Below are 21362 nucleotides of genomic sequence, written 5' to 3' on the forward strand. Positions count from 1 at the left end.
TACATATATGCGTATACATATACGTAGACATATACATTATGACTGCCACAATTTTTAAAAAAAATGCATTTAAGCTGAATGTTTTTGATCCTCTTTCGTTCGCTCATCCAGGTTCCCATTTTTTTCTCTAGAGCTACTGTTCACACGGATCAAATGAGTGGATATGTTTTGCTATATTCTGGCATATTTTGAAACATTTTGTTATGTTATGTTACACTTTGATATATCATGTTATATTTTGCTAAATTTGCTGCATTTTGTTTTATTTTATTTTTCGGAAAAAGGAGACAACCTTCTTTGGAGATAACCCCTTGTGTGGCGCAAGGAATAGGATGAAGAAAAATAAAAAATATGGTTAAAATAATTTCTAACTGTTCTCTTAAACTTTTGTTCTGTCAAATGCCTTTGAGAGGTATATATTACTCACATTAAGAAGTTTTAAATATATTTTTTATATTTTTTGAAAATTATTTATTTTTAAAAATGTGCATGCAGACTTAACATTAACGTGCGATTAACTTTTTTTTATTTTATTTTTTTTTTTAAATATGGACTTGGTTACATGTGAGAGCAAGTACTGTTATAAATAAATAAATAAATATGTACACATATCAATATATGTGTATTTATGAGTATTTACATCTATTTACATATATTTATGTCTATATACTGCTATTTACGTAAATTTACATGCGTTTGTATGGGATAATTCCCCTTTAATGTTGTTGTTTTCTCTTGCTTGAGCTCTTGTTCTTCAAGTAAACTTCTCGATATAACCTCACACGACATACAACAGTTGTTCCTGTGGCTTCATATTTAATCTAGATTTCCAATTATCCCCTCTACATCTTATACTTTGCTTCTTCTCCACTTCCCATCTTCTACTCCCCCTCATTTTTCTCCATTTTTCCCGTTTACCAACCCGTCAAGCGCGTAATAGCCATTTTAGTTATTATATAAAAATATACGTTTAAAGCCAACTTTTTTTTTTTTTTTTTTTTCTTAAATAGTAGACAATAATAATGGGAACACAGGGGAGCCTTTCTTCACATTCCTCCACAATTTACGATTCCACATGCATATCCAAGGAGAGTACGGAGGAGAGGGATGATACCCCCCCTTCCTCTGAGTATAAAAGAAGTGATAAGAATTGGTTTGCAGTTGAAAATATAAAACTCCGAAATAAAATAAAACATTTAAAGGGAAAATGCGAAAAAATCAGAAGGGCCCTGAATGTCAAGTGAGTGCACAAACGGAGCGCCGGAACGTACGCGCGCATATGAATGTGTGTGTATACGTACGTACGTGTATGTATATATATGTATATATATGTATGTATATATATGTATGTATATGTATATATATGTATGTATATATATGTATGTATATGTATGTATATATATGTATGTATATATATGTATATATATGTCTGTATATATATGTATATATATGTATGTATATATAGGTATGTATATGCGTGTATGTATATGCGTGTATGTATATGTGTGTATATATGCGCGAGTTCACTTGCGTACGTACGTGCTTCCAATCAAATGAACCGACAGAGGAACATGTTCGCGCCCTCATGTGTCTCATTTCTAGGTGCGAACTTCTCAAAAATAGACAAGAAACACAGCCGAACAAAAACTTCTACATAGAACTAGATAAAATACTGAGTAAAAGGAAAAAAGGAAAAAAATTTAAAAACACTTACATTCAAACGGATATAAACTTTCTAAACCCCTTTTTAAAAACATGGGGATGTTACTTTGAAGACTATGATATTAAAAAAATTTCAAGTGATGGAGAAGTTGAAAATTTAAGAAGAAAAAGATTTCAGAAAAGTATAAGTGAAATTCGATATGATAAAAATATTCAAATAAAACGCAACGATTTAAATGAAGAAGGTAAATGTGAAAAAAAAAAAAATAAACAAAATTTTAGTTCGTACATTGATAGAAAATACTCCATTATTAGTAAAAATTCAAATTCGCTTAAAATTCCTCAGCATATTATATACAAAAAAAATAATTTAAAATATAGCTTATATACCGATGATGAAATCATTTTCATAAAAGAAATAACGGAGGATGTTCCTAGGAAGGGAAAGCATGAGGACCACCACCAGGAAGAGCAGGATATGCAGGAAGACGTGCAAATACCTCTTGAAAGTGATCCATTCGCTAGAACTAGCAGCTTACAAGTAAAGGGAGATTATAAATGTAACGGGGAAGGTGCCATCGGCCAAAATGATACGCAGAAAGTCGTCATTCAGCTAAGTGATAACCGACAAAGGGGTTATCCTTTGCTTGATAGGGGATACGTTATCTCAGGGCATGGACTACCGGGAGAAAATTTAAAAAAGATGCGAAGGACCTATGATGAAAATAAATATAAATCTTACAGCATGCACAAAAGCAATAACATACATATACACGATGATAAGAAGTCATATAGTAGTAAAATAGAGGAGGGGTATGCCGGGAACACCTGCGAAATGGAAGTAGCACCTAGTGAGGAAGATAACAATGATTTCACATTGAGGAAAGAGAAATTTTCTCTTAATTTTTTTGACACAAGTGCTATTTCGAAAAACGACTGTGGTGTACTTGCGAATGAAATAGATAGCAAACTACAGGGTACTGGAAAAAAAAAAAAAAAAAAAAATTGTACATCTTCAGATGAACAAAGTATTCATGGTAAAGTGGTAAGCAACGAAGAGATGAAGGTACAGCAGAAGAGGGGGAATCCAAATGAAGGTGATGCAATCCATGTTAAATGCAGAAGAAATAAACTCTTTTTCAAAAACAACAGTATTCATCATAATGAAAATGATAACATAATAAACCAATATATGTATCATTATGAAAAGCCAATAGGAAAAAGTTGGAGTTGGTCTAATTTTGCAGAAATAGATATAAATAAACAAAACAAAGAAGACTTTCGTTCTACCGAAAAAAATGCTAATGAAAGAAGGATAATAAGAGATGATACAAATAAGAATAACAATATGAATATTATTTATTGCAGTTCTTTTGAAAGTAAAAAAAGAAACAGTATTTCGAATACCATTCAACATGTATTTGTAACAAATAGTGGAAGTAGTGGTAGTCTATTCAACAAAAGTGTAAGGAGCAATTTGAGAAACGAAACTCTGTTCAAAGGGGAAGTCACACATTGTGATAATGGATATACACAAAATGGAAAGACATGTTTTAACCTAACTTCAAAAAGTGAAGAGGAAAATTATGAAAAGATATCACTACTATCAAATCATTTTAGTAATATCGGAACGTGGTGTTGTCAAAAGAACTCTGACAAAATGGCATATTCTTCATATTTTATGGAGAATAGAAAAATGTGGTCTTTACCACAATACAATAGTAGTAAATACGAATCAGTCATAGCACATGAAAATAAAAAGGGGTCAAGTTGTAACTGGTCAGAATACATGATTAGAAAAAAAAAAAAAAAAAGTTATCAGTGGGCATTTGTGAAGCAATACCACTTAATGAGGGGAAATTTTCTCTTCGTGGAAATATTATTTTTCGGGAAAGAGCACCTCAATCGGCATCAAGTGCAATAGCAAAAAAAAAAAAAAAAAAGAAAAAGAGAAGAAAACAAATGAAAAAGAAAATAAAAAAGATAACAAAAATGAAAATAAAAACTACGATGGTAGTAATAATAGTAATAAAAATGGTGGTAGTAATGGTAAAAATATTAGCAATAACTTAAAATCAGTGTCTCCCTCTGCCTCTTCTCTACAAACAGAGGATGAAACGACATTATTTAACTCCGAAAAAGATTATCACTATATAAAGAACATGGATGATACCAACAAAAATGAGAAGAAAGATACCCCAGGTAAAGAAGTGAATCTACTTCAACATAAACATTATCACTTAGCTTCAGAAAGGAAACAACTATTAAAAAATTCAAATGAAAATTACTACCAACTGCTTAACATGGGTGGTAATAATGAGGACACAACATCTTTGAATGATAACAACGAATTTTCGCTTAGCGATGTTGAAAAGATTGAAAAGAGCTCCCATCAAATTTGGAAAAGATCACTACAGCATAAAAAGAAGGCATTTCTCTTTTACCTATAGTATGGGGATACTTCCCCCCCAACCCACTGCATACCAAGCTCTCTCTCCCACCTTGTTAAAGAAAGTAATGCAATAATACTTTAAGTATTCATACAGGCATTTACATATATACATATATATATATATATTACATAACAACCACATGGTATGACACGGTATGCACTTGGCTTGTGGGCAATAACCACCACCACACAAACACTAGCGCACGATGTTTTTTATCCCCTTTCGAATCATATGGAGGAAAATAAAAAATATGTTTAAATTAGAAAAAAATTATTGGTAAGGTTAAGAAAGTTCTGTATTTTACATTATTACATAAAATGTAAAAAAAAAAAAAATTAAACACAGGGTACGATAAAACATAAAAACATGAACATACTCATATGTACGCGGTGTGTGCGCATTTACTCATATATATATATATACATTTAGGTGCATACAACACGCGTCCATACATGCGGTATATAAAAAAAAAAAAAAAAAAAAAAATAAAATGCATAAAAATAATAATGTTTTATTTTTTCATTTGTAAAAAGTTTTATTATAGGTAGAGGGAAATAAAAAGCATGTGCGGATGTGGTACACTTGATTCTTATTTTCTTATTTTTTTTTTTTTTTGTTCTTTTTGGTCGTTTATAACTTTTCTCAATTAAATATAAATAAAAACAATTAAAAGAAAGACTACAAATAAAACTGCAAATAAGATATCGCAATAGAAAATGTAAAAACAACTCGGTAAAATGTACGCGACGTCTATATTCGTTTTAACAATTTGTATTTATATAAATCCTTTTAAAAGGCTCACATATATGTATACATAGGTAATATAATTTATGTAAAAAATTTTTGGAAACTACGTTAACTTGCATGTGGAAACGCCATGTTGCGTATTCTTAAAGTTGATAAATACTCCTATGCGAGCGTAGTAAAACGTATACAGAGGTATGTAACACTTGCACGCTAAAAAGACTAATTACAATTTTTATGTTGTCATTTTGAAAAGGGTATTCAGTAGCATTACCATATGTACTCCTTTTTGTGTTATTAATCCAAACCATTCACATTACTGTTACTGTTTTTCTGTTACTATTACTATTTTACTATTATTACTATTATTACTATTATTATTATTATTTTATTATTTTTTTATCCGGTCAAACTGCTGAATACGCAATTCTCCCACTTAACACTTCTTATTTCTAGTTATTGCTGCTTATATCTAAACATTTGGTTACTTGTCCCTTTTATCAGCTTTCTTTTCTCTTCCTCTCTCCCCTTTTCTTGTCAGCCACTTTTGTTCATTTTCCACATGAGTCTTATCACACTGATCTGGTTTTAAAAATAGATTTGCTCGTGTCGCCATAAGTCTCTATCTGACGTTCCCAATATTTCCAACATTCCCAATTTCCTCAAGTTTTTTCAACGGAAAAATAATGCATCTATCTAATACGGTACAGCATTCTTCTTTTTGAATACAGTTTTTGATGTTTTAATTTCCAAGTAGCTATCCTGCCTAATGGTTTAAAATCAAGATATTGTTAAAATAAAAAAAAATGCATGTATATCCTCCGTTATTTAGTAATTATTACTGCTTCTACTACTGCTACTACTGCTTCTACTACTGCTACTACTGCTTCTACTACTGCTACTACTGCTTCTACTACTGCTTCTACTACTACTACTACTACTACTACTACTGTTCTTCCCCCTTGGGGTTTGCCACTTTCAGTTGCTCAAATTTTTTTTTTAAATTTTCACATGACTCGTTCATAAATTTCGACACATATTCCCATCCGGATTTACTCAGTATCTCTGTACACTCATCGTCCGGACATACATCTCTTAATTTCTCAATGTACTTACCAATAAACAAAATAAAATCATCAATTTTTTTTGAAGTAATTGCTATATCTGACTCTTCAATTGCTGTTCCATCATTGGAATGTACGACTTTCTTTACAACCTTCAACAACTTTTTATATTTCTTTACATATTTTTTTGCTAATTTATTTATACTATGTTGGTTCATTTCTTTTATATTACAATGTTTTATTTTATTTAGAATTTCATCTTCTGTTAATTTTCTTTTTTTTTTTTTTCTTTTTTGATTTTTTTTTTCTTTTTTCCTTTCATCTCCTCCATCTTCTTCTTCTTCTTCTCCTTCTCCTTCTCCTTCTCCTTCTTCTTCTCCTTTTTCCTCTTCTTGTTGTTCTTGTTGTTCCTCTTCACTGTCATAACTATTTTTTTCAAAATTTTCTTGTTCATTGTTAATTACTCCTTCGCTACCTACAACAGAATCGTTATTACTTTTTCGCGATCTTGTGCTTCTTCTTCTAATAACTTTATGATTTTCGTATAACTGGTTCTTATTACTCTTTCTATAACTCCTCCTTACAATATTGTTATTACCTCCACTACCGTCATCATCTTCCTCATCGTCATCGTCTTCCTCATCTTCTTCCTCATCTTCTTCATCTTCTCTATCTTTGCCGTCATTTTCATCCTCAATGTTTTTCTTTTTACCACGTTTATTTTTGTTTTCGTTCGATGAGGAGTACTCAGATGAGTCCATACAATTGTTCTTAATATCGTTACCATTACTAACACAGTTGTTGTTGTTCATGCTGATACTGTTTAAATTTCCGATGCCGCTGATGCTACTTTGTCCGTTCCCATTAGTGTTACTACTTTTTCCGCTTTTTCCGATTTTTCCACTTTTGCCGCTTTTTCCGGTTTTATCATTTTTGCTGCTTTTTCCACTTTTGTTACTTTCATTTCGTAATGAAACTACTTTTGCTCCTCTTTTTTTTTCATGTGCGAGCGTTTCAATATCTTGACGACCCGACAAGGCATTTGCATGAATACCTCCTACTCCACCTCCGTAATTATTATTGACATTATCCTTCTCCCCTTTTTTCAAACCAGATCCCACTGCTCTTCTCTTTACTACAACCTCCTCTTCATTAGTTTCTCTTTCCTCAAACAAGTTAGCCGTTTTTACCCTTTCGCTGCTTCTTCTTCCGTAGTGATTTTGCCTGTTACCGCCACCACCACTACCCATTGCATTAGGATTATTACTACTACTATTGTTATTATTATTATTATTACTGTTATTGTTATTGCTGTTTTCTTCCGATTTTTCATCTTTCGTAATGTTGTTACGACTACTCAAACCTCTATTACTACTCTTCTCCTCTTTTACCCCTTCACTATTCTTATTTCTACTTCTAGTCCTTCTTCGCTTCTTACTAGTCGTTTCTCTCTTATTACTAGAGTTATATTCGTCAATCATTTTTAATATTCGTACACACCTCATTTTAACCTTATCGCATTTAATGTTTTTCATATGAGCTAGATTTAAATTTACATCTGCACATATTTCATTAAATGCACCAAAACCGTATACATATACTCCTTTAATTAAATTTTCATCATCCTCCTTTGACCAAGCCTTTACATCTTTTGTCGCTAAATCTCTTAAATGGTTGAATATGTAATCGGGCAATTTTAACTTCAAATAATTTTCCGAATCGTCGGGGATAGTTACTCCAGTTGTTGATCCGATTGCTGTATCTCCACCCGTTATTGCTCCGGTTTCTGCTCCATTTGCTGCACCTCCAGTAGTTTCAACTGTTGTTGTAGCATTCACATCTACGGTCAGAGATGAAAAGGTATGTACAACCGTTTCAGTAACTCCCTCCGTTCCTGTTCCATTAACCTCTTCTTCCTTTTTACCTTTTCCTTTACCACTTTTTGCATTTTTATCCTGCACAGAGTCAGGTGTTACATTAGTAGTATTCGCTTTTAACGGTAATTTAAAGCTGTATTCATTATCATTATTTTGTTCTTTAATAAAATCGTGTAAACTTTTAAATAATTGCAATCGTTGACAAAGATCTATAGCATTTGCTCTATTCGTACCTATATAAAATGTATAAGCATCTATTTTCCTTATTCGTTCACTACCTTTTATCTTGATATTTGAATCGCTTTCATCATTGGACAGATTTTCATTGTCCTTACCATTTAAGAACTCGTTGAATTTGTTCGAATCACCAACTTTGTCCGCTTCGTTCTTCACCTCCTCCATAATCTCTCCCTTTATCTCGCTTTTAACTTCGTTCTTTACTTCATCCTTAACCTGGCATTTAACCTCGTCTTTAATCTGACCCTTAACCAGGAATTTCTCTTCTCCCTCTTCCTCCACTCCATTCGTTTTCATTGATCCCATAAACTTTGTAAAAGTATCACTTGCAACAGTGCCACCACTACTTCCACTCGTACCACTGTCTTTCTTTATTTTACATCCCACTTCCTTCGTTTTTATATTATTATCGTTTTGTTCTCCATCTGCCGATAGCATGCTTGTAACTCCGTCCTTATTTTTTATTTCCTCGCCTTGCTCTTCTTCCTCCGCTTCTTTATCTTCTCTTCCTTCGACTTCTCTTACAGCTTCTTCTTCCCCTACTTCTTCATTCCCTTTGTGCTCCTTCTCGCCAATTTCACAATTGGCATCACTTTCAACATGTTCTTCCCCCTTTATGTTGTCCTTATCAACACCCTCCTCTACTTCCTGCTTCTTTTTATTCAAATCATCACATGGTGTTACCATTACTTTATCGTTGCCGTTGTCAGTTGTCCCGCTCTTCATCCTCTTCCTTTTCTCCTTACCCTGTTCTTCATCTTTATCCTTCATCACTTCCCCTTTCACATCTCCATCATTATCATCATCCTCATCATCCGCACCCACGTCGTTTTCCCTCTCGAGTGTGTCCTCATCAGTTCGTCGGGGATGGACAACATCTTCCGATTTCATCATCACTATCATGTTGTTATTGTCATTGCTGTTGTTGTTGTTACTGTTTATGTTACTGTTATTGATGTTGATGCTGTTATTGTTTGTGTTCTCTTTAGATACTCTCTCTACTATCTCTTTGCATGTGTCTACTATGCTGTTCAACTCCGTGAGAATAACATTCTTATCGACTTTAACTAATTTTGCATCCTCTCGTATATCATCTAAACGCAAAACTGGGTTTCCAAATTTTAAGAGAGATCTATATAAGCGGAACTTGTCCTTTTCAGTAATATGTGTAGATGTCCTTCTTCTCCTTTTCTTTTTCACATTTTTATTTCTCTTATGATATTTGACAGTATATTCTTCACTATCATCATCATCATCATCATCAAGCATATTGTTATTTGTTCCATTATTATGACCAGTAGTAGGTGTACTTATTTCTACATACACATTTCTCATATCTCTTGTTCTAGTTTTCCTAGGTACATGTATTAATAATTCTTCTTCTTTCATCCTCTTCAGTTTTAATCTTTCCTCTAATGGTATAGTCTTATCCCAGAAATCTTTATCATTTTCCTCTTCATCTAATTCATCTGCTTTAGTTGAATCATTATATATATTACTTTTTAAATTTGCTGGTGGTTCATATTTAAATTCTGTAATATTATTATACGAGCTGAGTAGATCGTCTGCTATTCCTCCTCCTCCGCTTGTACCAGTACTATTGTTTGTATTTCCAAACAAGTTATTATTATTACTATTAAAAAAGTTATTGGCATTTTGTAAACTATTCAGTTCTGAATTTAAATCCTTATTTGCATTATTTGCATTTTCATTTGCTTCTGCTTCTTCTAAAATTTTATCCAAATCTACATCTACTCCTTTGATTACATTTTCCTCTTCTTCTACTTTCTCTTCATCCATTTTTTGTGGGGAATATTTAGAGCTATTTTTTTCCCATAATTTTTGAGCACCAAATTTTAAAATTTTTGATAGTTCTTCTCTTGTAAAACCATTGGATGCACTTCCACCTTCTGCACCAATGTAATTCACATTGTCATTTTGCTTCTTATTTAATCCTTGTACAACTAATGTGTCTAATACCATCTTCACCTTTGCTCTTTCTAAAATGGTTTGTTCAATAGAATCTTTTGTTACTAAACGGTATATTTGAACTGTCTTGGTCTGACCAATACGATGTGCTCTAGCACCTGCTTGTAAATCGTTCTGTGGATTCCAATCTGAGTCATAGATAATAACAGTATCTGCGGAGGTTAAATTAATTCCTAATCCTCCTGCTTTCGTAGATAATAGAAATACAAAATCATCAGAATTTTTACTATTAAAATGATTCATTGCTTTTTTTCTCATTTCTTTTGTCATAGTTCCATCTAATCGTTGATGTTTAAAACCTCGAAGTGTTAAGTATTCACTCAAGATGTTTAACATCTTTACCATTTGTGAAAAAATTAGAACACGATTTCCTCTTTCTTTTAATCTTATTAACAATTTCTCTAATAGACATATCTTACCACTTGAGTACACTAGTCGTTCTTTATATTCATCCTTATCTATTGGTTCACAACACAAAAATGGATGATTACACACTTTTTTTAATTCCATACATATATTTTGTAGAGAATTTTTAGCACCCCCAGAAGCTTTGGCTAGTTGTTCATAATTTTTGGTTAAAATGTTCTTATAAAATTCTATTTGTATTGGGGATAATTCAACCCTTAATATCCTTTCCACTTTATTTGGCAAAGACTTTTCTACATCCTTTTTCACTCTTCTTAAAATAACCTCATGTAATTCATGCTGCAATTGTATTAGTTGTTTTTGTTTAGCCTCACCAATTAAACTCGTGTTTTCAATTTCATTATATTTTTTTTGAAAGGATTCATAATATGTATATTGCTGTGGGTTTAAGAAATGTAATAAGGTCCATAATTCTTCTAAATTGTTATGTAAGGGGGTTCCACTTAATAAAAGCTTCGATTCTGCCATAAATTGTTTTAATTCTATAAATCTTTTTGATTGTCTATTCTTCAATTGATGTGCTTCATCCACAACCATTAATTGCCATGGCATTTTTTTCAATAACTCTACATCACTCACACTATTTAGTATTGATGGTGTAGTAATACACACATCAAATTTGTATCTATAACCTTTATTTGGTACATACACTTTCTTTAACTCATGTGTCCTTATTAATTCTCTACTTACTGCATTCCCATGGTAACATACCACATTAGCCTGGGGTAACCAACTCTTAAACTCATTTAACCAATTGTCAACCGTAGACTGTGGAACTATTACTAAATATGGTCCTACTAGTTTCTCTTTGTATAACATATGACCAACAACTGCAATCGTTTGTACTGTTTTACCTAATCCCATTTCATCTGCTAATAATACACTTAAATTTCTTTTCATTCTACTTACTATCCAATTTAAACCTGTTAACTGATATGCTCTTAACTTCTTTGCATTTAAATAAAAAGGAGTTTCATTATATGGATCAAATTTGGTTGCTGTCAAAGGTCCTCTATTCCATACACTCGAAATTGCCTTCATTCCATATATTTTATTCTCTCTATCAAAGTATTCATCAATTAAATTTTCAAAACCATGATCTATCAGCGTTTGTTTTGTTTCTTCTGTACACTGGTCATATGCACAACTCATCCATTTCACTAAAAATAATTGTTCATTTGTTGTTTCACTTATCTTATGTGTTACTATTCTTTCTGCATGTATTGCATCCATTTCTATTTGCTTCTTTATTTCCGTGTATATCTTTTCCTGCTCTATTTCATCAGCAGTCATATACTTCCTCTTTTGAAAAGACAATTTTATTTTTTTAATATAATTGTCTACTTTCTTTAAACCATTAAAATGCTTTAAATAATCGTATGTACAAAAAAAATTATGAATATGTGATTTGCCAATCCATTTTATCAAAAATTCTACTTCATTTACATCAACAATATCTTCTTCTTCATAAAAATCATCCAAGTTTCCATCCTCATTATCTACATTTGTTTCACCGCTAACTGTAGCACTAGCCAACATCGCTACTTTGTCATTTCCTCCCTCAACATTACTATTGCTGCTCTCGTTTACGTTCTCATTTCCACCAACGGTTACTCCTCCCTCCGCATTGAGAGAACTGGCACCATTTACATTTCCAGCAACTGCTACATCACCAATCACCTGACTACCAACCGCTGTACGGCTGACCACGGCGACCTTGTCATCATTGGCGCCAGTGGACGCATCGGTTGACTTATTATTACCCTTCTTATTGATGTGCAGAAAGGGGTTATTCTTTATGTTATTAATATTATCATAATCAATAATTTTCCTGTGGTGTAAGACTCGGTCTATTCCTCCCATGCTCTGCTTCTCTTGCTTTAACAAATATTTCTCTTCATCTACTTTTTTATCCTCTTCATCGGTTTCAAAATAATTATCCATCTGGGCATAATTATACACTTTCCTTCTTTCTCTTAAATTTGTTCTTCCTCCTTCTACTACTCCAATATTAGGTGAAACAAAAATATCATTTTTTTCATTTCTTCGAGCTTTCTCATTATATTTTTCATCAAATGCATCATATTGTAATGATTTCTTATTACCATTTTTTGTAGCAGCTTTTTTTACATATGAATTAACATACAATTCGTTATCATCATCATTGTCATCTTCAGATCCAATTAAAGTACTAACATTTTTTTTTTTCTTTTTTTTTTTTTTTTCTTTCTTGTTCATATCTGATTTCTTTGTTTTTGTCGATTGTCTCCCTGGGCCATTATTATTAGTGTTCTTCCTTTGGTACTTGTTATTATTATTCGTACTACCTACAAGATGATTAATGTTGCTACTACCCATGCTCATGCTGTTTATGTGGCTCATCATCATCATACTATTACAATTACTAATATTATTGCTATTACTATTATTATTGCTATTACTATTACTATTACTGTTACTATTACTCTTATTATTATTATTATTGTTATTGTTAGGGTTGCTACTATTGTTATTATTACTGCTATTGTTGACGCTACCGCTGTTAAACTCTTCTTCATTCTTGAACTGGTCTATATTCATATGATAGCTACTACCACCACCACCCATATGCGCAGGCATAATGTTATTATTCCTGCTGTTTAATATTCTCATATTAATATCGTTTGCATAATTGCGATTGTTTATATAATTATTCATATTGTTATAATTATTTATATTATTTATGTTTATAATATTACTTAGGTTATTATTACCATTATGTGCACTGTTGTTATTATTACTAAGGAGCGACTCGTTAAAAGACTTCCCGCTGTCCATTGATTTTAACGCACTGTTATTATTACTAATACCGCTAATTCCGTTAATGCTGTTAATATTGTTATTAATACTGCTCATGCCACTAATACCGCTCATACTGCTGATGTTATTGTTACTACCAATATTGCTCATATTATTATTATTATTATACCTATTGTCCCCCCCTCCATATGTATTTATAATATTATAATTATTTATGTTCGTCATTTTGTTCATATTATTATATGCACTGTTCATGTCATTTATACTATTAATTATGTTTAAGTTTTGAAAATTATTATTACTGCTGTTATTCATATTACCCTTGTTCTGAATATTATATGAATTCAAATTATTAAACATGTCAACGTTCATGGGATATTTTACATTATAATTGGGGAACAGCGAATATGCATTATTTGCACTGTTCATATTTTTTATACTGTTCATGTTGTTCATACTGCTCATATTGTTCATACCTCCCATATTGCTCATACCGCCCATAACGTGCATGCTCCCCACATTACCCATCATTTCAAAGTTATTACTTCCTAGATCCTTCATTTCATTTTTTGCTTCTTTCATTTTATGACTCCCCTCCATGTCGATATGTTTATGCTTTTTATAAGCACCTGTATCTAGACTATTGTTCATCAAAATTCCATTTGAAATATAACTGTCTGCTGCTACTGCTGCTCCTTTGTTCTTTCTAGATTTTGGCATCACAGAAGAAGCAGCTTTATTATCTTTCAAAGATAAACTATTACTACCACCAATTACTCTTCCGGTTGCTGTCGTCATTCCCTTTTTCCCATTTGTCAGAATTTCCTCCTTTGCATTTTTATCCTTGTTAATAACACTACCATCATCACTACTTTTTAAAGTCATGTGGTTCATTGAAAAGTTATCATACGGATATTCGTTTAAATTGTTATTGTATGATAGCAGTTTATTATTATACATATTATTCATGGGATGAAATCGTATATTACTATTAACATCTCCTACATTATTAGATTTATTATCTAACATGTTATTTTTCCTATAGGTTGCTATATTACATATGCTTCCAATACCTTTAATATTCGTACTGCTATTCATCATCATGTTACTAATGTTTTTATTGTTACTATTAGTACTATTCATCATCATGTTATTCATCATTTTATTATTTAAAATTATATTGTTGTTAACCATATTCATAATTACGTTATTTGGTAAGCCTGATGCGTCTGTACCTAGATGACTTTTGTTTACGTTCGAGTTGGAATTATTGTTGCTGTTATGCATACCTCCATTATCACTTACACCATTTATCATATGCCCATTATTCATGTTCAAACTATTTGAACTCATATTATTAGGAGAGGGCTTCATTTGCATTGACTTATCTATACCTCCTCCTACTACTATTCCCCCTGGTATACCCTTGCTTAACATACCTAGCGCATTACAATTAATGTTATCCACATAATTTGGTGTATTTAGATTACTGGAATAATTATTCGTACTACTACTATTACTTACGTTATTACTATTACCACCAATGTTATTACTACCACCAATGTTATTACTACCACCAATGTTATTACTACCACCAATGTTATTACTACCACCAATATTATTACTACCACCAATGTTATTACTACCACCAATGTTATTACTACCACCAATGTTATTACTACCACCAATATTATTACTAGCGTTATTCATGCTATTATTACTAATATGATTATTACTGTTACTACCACTTTTTGCAGCATTTTCAAAAGTGGAGGAGGTGTTGGGATGGTGATTGTAATTACTTAAAGATGGATTATTACTATTCATTATATTCATATTTGCTTTGAAACAGTTAGACGATGATCCATATAACCCATTGTTTACATACGAAGGATAGTAATTACCATGCATGTTAAACGTGTTTGAATTATTTCGTAAAAGCATATCATTTCTTTGATAGCACACATTGTTATTTATAAAATTATTTTGTTTTATGTTATTATGTGTCATAAAATTTAGGTCTTTGTTATTTGGCTTCACATCATTACTGCTAATACTGTTGCTGTTGATGTTGCTGTTATTATTACTATTATTATTGTTATTACTATTACTATTATTATTATTATTATTATTATTATTACTACTACTACTATTATTATTATTACCACTGCTATTACTGCTGCCACCATGCACGGCGGACTTCATATTTGCCATAAGCGCATTGGAACTGATATCTTGAAGGGGTGAATAATTATTCATGGTGCTATATCTATTTACAACATTATTATTTAAAAGATGATGATTCATTGAATTCATGGAAATATTGTTCATATTATATGACGATAAAAATGATTTTTGGTAAGAGTCGTGCAACCCCCCACCTCCATTTTTGATTATTCCTATCTGCTGCCTCATCTGCATATTCTGCTCGTTATTATTTAATAAACTATTCGTTATACTAATGGTCGTGTCATTATTCGACATGCCATTATTAAAAGTGTTGTTCTTTGACAAGTTCACGTTGCTCATATTCGTAGAATTGCTCAAGTACACGGGGGGGCACATCACGTTACTACTACTAGTGTTGTTCATATTGTTATTCATATTGTTAATGATACTGGCATTACTGTGGTTATTACTACTATTATTATTAACTTGGTTCAAGTAATTTGGTGTAACATTTTTCATATTGGAATGTTCGATATCCACAATACTGTTATAATGCCCTGTATCTCTCCCTACATTTACATTCATATTGTTACTGCTGATGTTCAAGCTGCTGTTCACGCTACTGTTACTGCCGTTGTTACTGTTGCTGCTCATGGTGTTCACCGAGTTTGATATATTTTCAAGCGACTTGGTGTTTTTATTTGGACTCAAAATTACCAAATTTTTTACTGATGTATTAATTCCATCAACCGTTGATTCACTAGTTGAAAAATTTGACATTAAATTATTACTGTTTTTGTTATCATTCAATACATTATCATTTTGGCAATTATTATGTGCAAAATTATCCATCCTTTTTTTGTAAATATGCTAAGGCCAAACAAGTGCATCACACGCGCTCTATTATATATATATATATATATATATATATATTATATATACATGTCGTAATATATACGTAGTTATACACTCGTATCTATACACACTTATCTATACACATGTATCTGCACCCAAGTATACATACATACATACATACATACGTATTTGTATATATTTATTTATACTTTTCTTTTTCGCTTTAGTTTTCACTTATCGCATACCTTTTCACCACCTGTCTATTTGCCACCACTTCTCCTACTTTTACTTCTCCTGCTTCTCCCACCTTTATTTCGCCTTAATAAGTTTTGGTCTTCTTCTCCCCAGTTTCGCTTCCTTCCCTTCTTTCTGTTTACGATTATTTATTTTTATTTGTAAATATGGTATTATAATTCTCTTAATTATTCAAAAAATTGGACTTAAAAATCTTTTTAAGTAGGATAGAACAATTTAATTTAATATTTATATTACATTTATATTTTGTAATGTAAATATTATACATATCAATTTTTGATAATGGTTACAGAACGACAAAATGAAAAACTGAAAAAAAAACATATAAAAAATAAAACATATATAAGTATACACATATGTATGCACAAATATGTAATCATATATATGTAAGTATAAATATGTAATCATATATATGTACGCATAAATATGTAATCATATATATGTACGCATAAATATGTAATCATAAATATGTACGCATAAATATGTAATCATAAATATGTACGCATAAATATGTAATCATAAATATGTAAACATAAATATGTAATCATATATATGTAACTCATAAATATGTAATCATAAATATGTACGCATAAATATGTAATCATATATATGTAACTCAAAAATATGTAATCATATATATGTACGCATAAATATGTAATCATATATATGTACGCATAAATATGTAATCATATATATGTAATCATATATATGTACTCATAAATATGTAATCATATATATGTACGCATAAATATGTAATCATATATATGTAAGTATAAATATGTAATCATATATATGTACTCATAAATATGTAATCATATATATGTACGCATAAATATGTATGTACGTATATGTTTCACTCTACGTACTTTATTTTTCTTAAAAAATAAATACAACGATATATTCTCTCTAAATTTTTCACAAAATAATTGTTTCATACATACTCGTTACAAACGATACGAAAATATATGCACCTAAGCATTTAAAGTATAATTATAAACATTCTTTAATGTAATAACGCATATTTTATTATGTTCCGTATATAAGTGTACAATTCATATAAATAGTAAAATACCACAAAAATGAGCTACTCTAATTAACAATGATACAAAGGTAGAAACAATGCATAATAATATGTATATATACAAATATATACATACATAAACATATACATTTATATACTAGTAAACTTCACGGTACTGTCATATGCAAATCAAAAATTGCGAAAAAGGGTAAAATAATATTCTTCTATAATTATAATGCATAATTTATTCATTACTATAAAAACAGCTCATTATATAAGTATATATGTAATGTATATAAACAATCATGACAAGTGTTATTATATAATACAAGCATTTATTGAATTGGAAAATAAAGATATAGTTTTTATTGCACTACATGAAAAATATACAAGCGGAGCATACAACTATGAAAAAAAAAATATATATAATACGCATAAATATAGGTAAGAAATGTATTTGTACATAAATATATGTATAAATATTTATATATATATATATATGTGGCTAACACAACTGTACATCCACAAAACACACACAATAATATGAACGTGAAAATTACAATATATTAAATAGAAATAAGCATAAACAAATTATTCTTATTTTGTTAATTAAATTTAATTCCTTTTTTTTTTTTTTTAAATAAATGAATTTATATACGTGGGGAAAGGTGAACAAACACTCTAATAAATATAAAATAAAAATTAATTACCTATATGTAAATAAATATACATGTTTATAAATATGTATATATATAAATAAATGCTTATAAATATATAAGCATATAAATATATATGTAAATAAATATACATATACAAAAATATATGTATATAATATATATATATATTTATACGTGCTCATGTGTATACTTCAACATCAATCATGCATTACATTTAAGCATGTCTAAACTTATAAATACATAAATGACAATGAATCATATATATGCATATAAATATGTGTCTATTAAATATGTACAACTCATTGAAAAAATGGGTTTATTGTAAAAAAAAAAAAGGGAAAAAGAAATTTTATATAAATTTACATCCACAATATATATATATATATATATATATAATATACATACATATAAATTAAATAATAATATACATATATTTTACATATGTATATGCAATTTTTAATATTAATATAACTATATTATAAATGTACACATATGTAAACAATATATATATATATATATATATAAATGCATATATACACATATATAAGTAAATACACATGTGCGTACATAAATATATATATAAATATATATATATATATATATATAAATACGTATATAAATACACATGAATATATATTTTTTACTCTCAACCTTTTTCTTATATTTTTTATACCTTAAAATATTCGTCTGCGTGAAACATACAAGCTTCAAAAAATTTCTTAATATACTGCCGTAAATTTCGTTCTTTTCAATATAATATAGCGTGTTTATGCACCAGTTAATACTGTAATGAAATTTTTTTTTTTCTGATAGTATAAATTTTTTTTTTCTCATTTGCACTTCGTTAATTTTGCTTTAACTCATTATATATACACGCAAAGATATATGTACATATAATTGTTAAAACGTTGAAAATTGTAATATATACTGTATATATATAAATATAACTTAAATATAAATAAACATAATGTACATATAAAAACACATATGAATGTATAAAAAACTCCTTTCCTGTATTTGTTGTTTTTGTTAATTTCTTTTATTTTTTTTTTTTTTGTCCAAAATTTCCTTATTTTATATACTACATATACATAATATATATATACGTATAAATGTATATAAATATATATAAATATGTACTGTATACGTATAAGTGTATAAATGTGTATATATATATATATATATATATATATATATATATATATATATATTTTTTTTTTTTTTTTCCCTTATGAATGCATAAATAATTTAATATATTTGCGTGCGTGCAAATTTATAATAAATTATTGTGTGCAGGAAATAATCTCAAAAAAAATTCACTTTTTTATGAACTGTTAAGTATTCACAAAAAAAATAAATAAATAAATAAACAAAAATAAAAATAAAAAATAATATTAAAATTAAATTTAAAAAAAAATATAAAATTGTAATTTTATAAATTGTAAATTTCATAAATTGTGAATTTCATGAATTATAAATTAAAAAAAAAATAAATTAAAAAATGAAATCACCTAAATTAATAAAATGAATATGGAATATGCAAGAAAAACATATAAAGCTAGCAGACATACTACTTATTAAAAATAAATGTGTGTGCATATAGTTTTGACATACACTTCTTATGATACATGTACACATATATATATATATATATATATATATATATATTATATCACTACCTAGGTTGTTATATATTACTAAAAGTTACAATAAATGTATGTTTTAATATTGTCTCTTTCCTTTTTTTCTGAATTACTATACAATATATACATAATTCATATGTCAAACGTACAAGTTGAAATACAACATATACTATTAAAAAAAATAAAATAAAAAATATCACATATATGTATATATGTATATACAATTATACATGCGCGTTAACACGAAAAATAGGTTTAGTAATGGATGCTTCAAAATGTAATTCCAAACAATATAATTAGAAAAATATATATACATATATATATGCATACATATTATATATATGTATATATATTTATATATTATATATATTTCAAAACTTCACAATTTTGGGCTTTATTATTATTAATAGTACTTTTTGTATTAAAATACAAGCATAAATGTCTTAACATAACACGTAGACATACTCTACTACGCAATTAGTACAATTAAATATACAAGTGTAGTGTACTCGTGTACATGCGTATGTATGTATAATTATTATGTATATTTATAAAAATATAAATAAATAAATATATATACATATACATATACATATAAATACATAAGCATATGCAAACATGTATTGGTAAATAAATAAACGTATAATCATAGTGTTTCCTCAAAAACATGTACTTAAAATTTTTTGCAATAAACAAAATTTTCTACAAAATCAGACAATATAACATTTTCGACATTTAGCGTTTCTTACATTTCGCTATTTAAAAAAAAAAAAAAAAAAAAATTCTTACGTATCTGTCTTATTCAGGAAATAAAAAAATACTATATCTCATTAAAAATAAATATATTCACAAAAGCTTCTATAAATTTCCGTGTAAAAATAAATAAATATACATATATATACAACTATAAAAATATATAATATAAACATATATATAAATATTCATAAACATATATTATATAATGCAATAATGCTTATATTTTATATATTTATAAATATATAGAAACGAAATGGATGAACTAAAAACATACAAAGAAATATAGATTAAATGGAAAAAAGTATATGAAAAAATATGTACTGGTAAAATTCTAAAACATTATATATTACTCCAAATTTTTTTTTTGGGTTTAAAAAAAGTTTTTCACCAATATATAAAAAGTTTACATATATACATCCATTATATACATTTATATATATATATATATATATATATATATACAATATGTATGTATTAAAAAAATTGACCTCAATGATAAAAAAAAAAAATATGAAATATTATAATTAAAATTTTTTAATACTAAAGAGAATCAATTTTGCTGAATTATATGAAAATGCAAAGAAAAATATATTAAAAAAGAATAAGTATGTATAATGAATAATATATATAAATGGGAATAAATACATACTAAGATGTGAAAATTTTTATTAATAAACGTAAATTTTGAAGTTACTCAAACATTTATGCTTATGTATATATATATATAATATAATA

The 21362-nt window shown here is 28.8% G+C and overlaps 2 protein-coding genes across 2 annotated transcripts; one reads left to right on the top strand and one right to left on the bottom strand.

The window, feature by feature from the left end:
- Nucleotides 1–1022: 1022 nt before the first annotated feature.
- MKS88_003295 (uncharacterized protein) lies at nucleotides 1023–4112 on the top strand (the record flags this gene model as incomplete). The annotated part of the gene is made up of 3 exons (XM_067216374.1): nucleotides 1023–1240; nucleotides 1603–3441; nucleotides 3560–4112. 3 exons carry the CDS (start codon nucleotides 1023–1025, stop codon nucleotides 4110–4112), a joined length of 2610 nt encoding a protein of 869 aa, XP_067073027.1.
- A 1231-nt stretch (nucleotides 4113–5343) lies between these two features.
- Nucleotides 5344–16272, bottom strand: MKS88_003296 (chromodomain-helicase-DNA-binding protein 1-like protein; the record flags this gene model as incomplete). Its single annotated transcript, XM_067216375.1, has 3 exons — nucleotides 5344–5441; nucleotides 5702–5834; nucleotides 5950–16272. 3 exons carry the CDS (start codon nucleotides 16270–16272, stop codon nucleotides 5344–5346), a joined length of 10554 nt encoding a protein of 3517 aa, XP_067073028.1.
- Nucleotides 16273–21362: the final 5090 nt, after the last annotated feature.

Source organism: Plasmodium brasilianum, chromosome 10 (genome assembly GCF_023973825.1).
Source record: "Plasmodium brasilianum strain Bolivian I chromosome 10, whole genome shotgun sequence".
Taxonomy (NCBI): domain Eukaryota; phylum Apicomplexa; class Aconoidasida; order Haemosporida; family Plasmodiidae; genus Plasmodium; species Plasmodium brasilianum.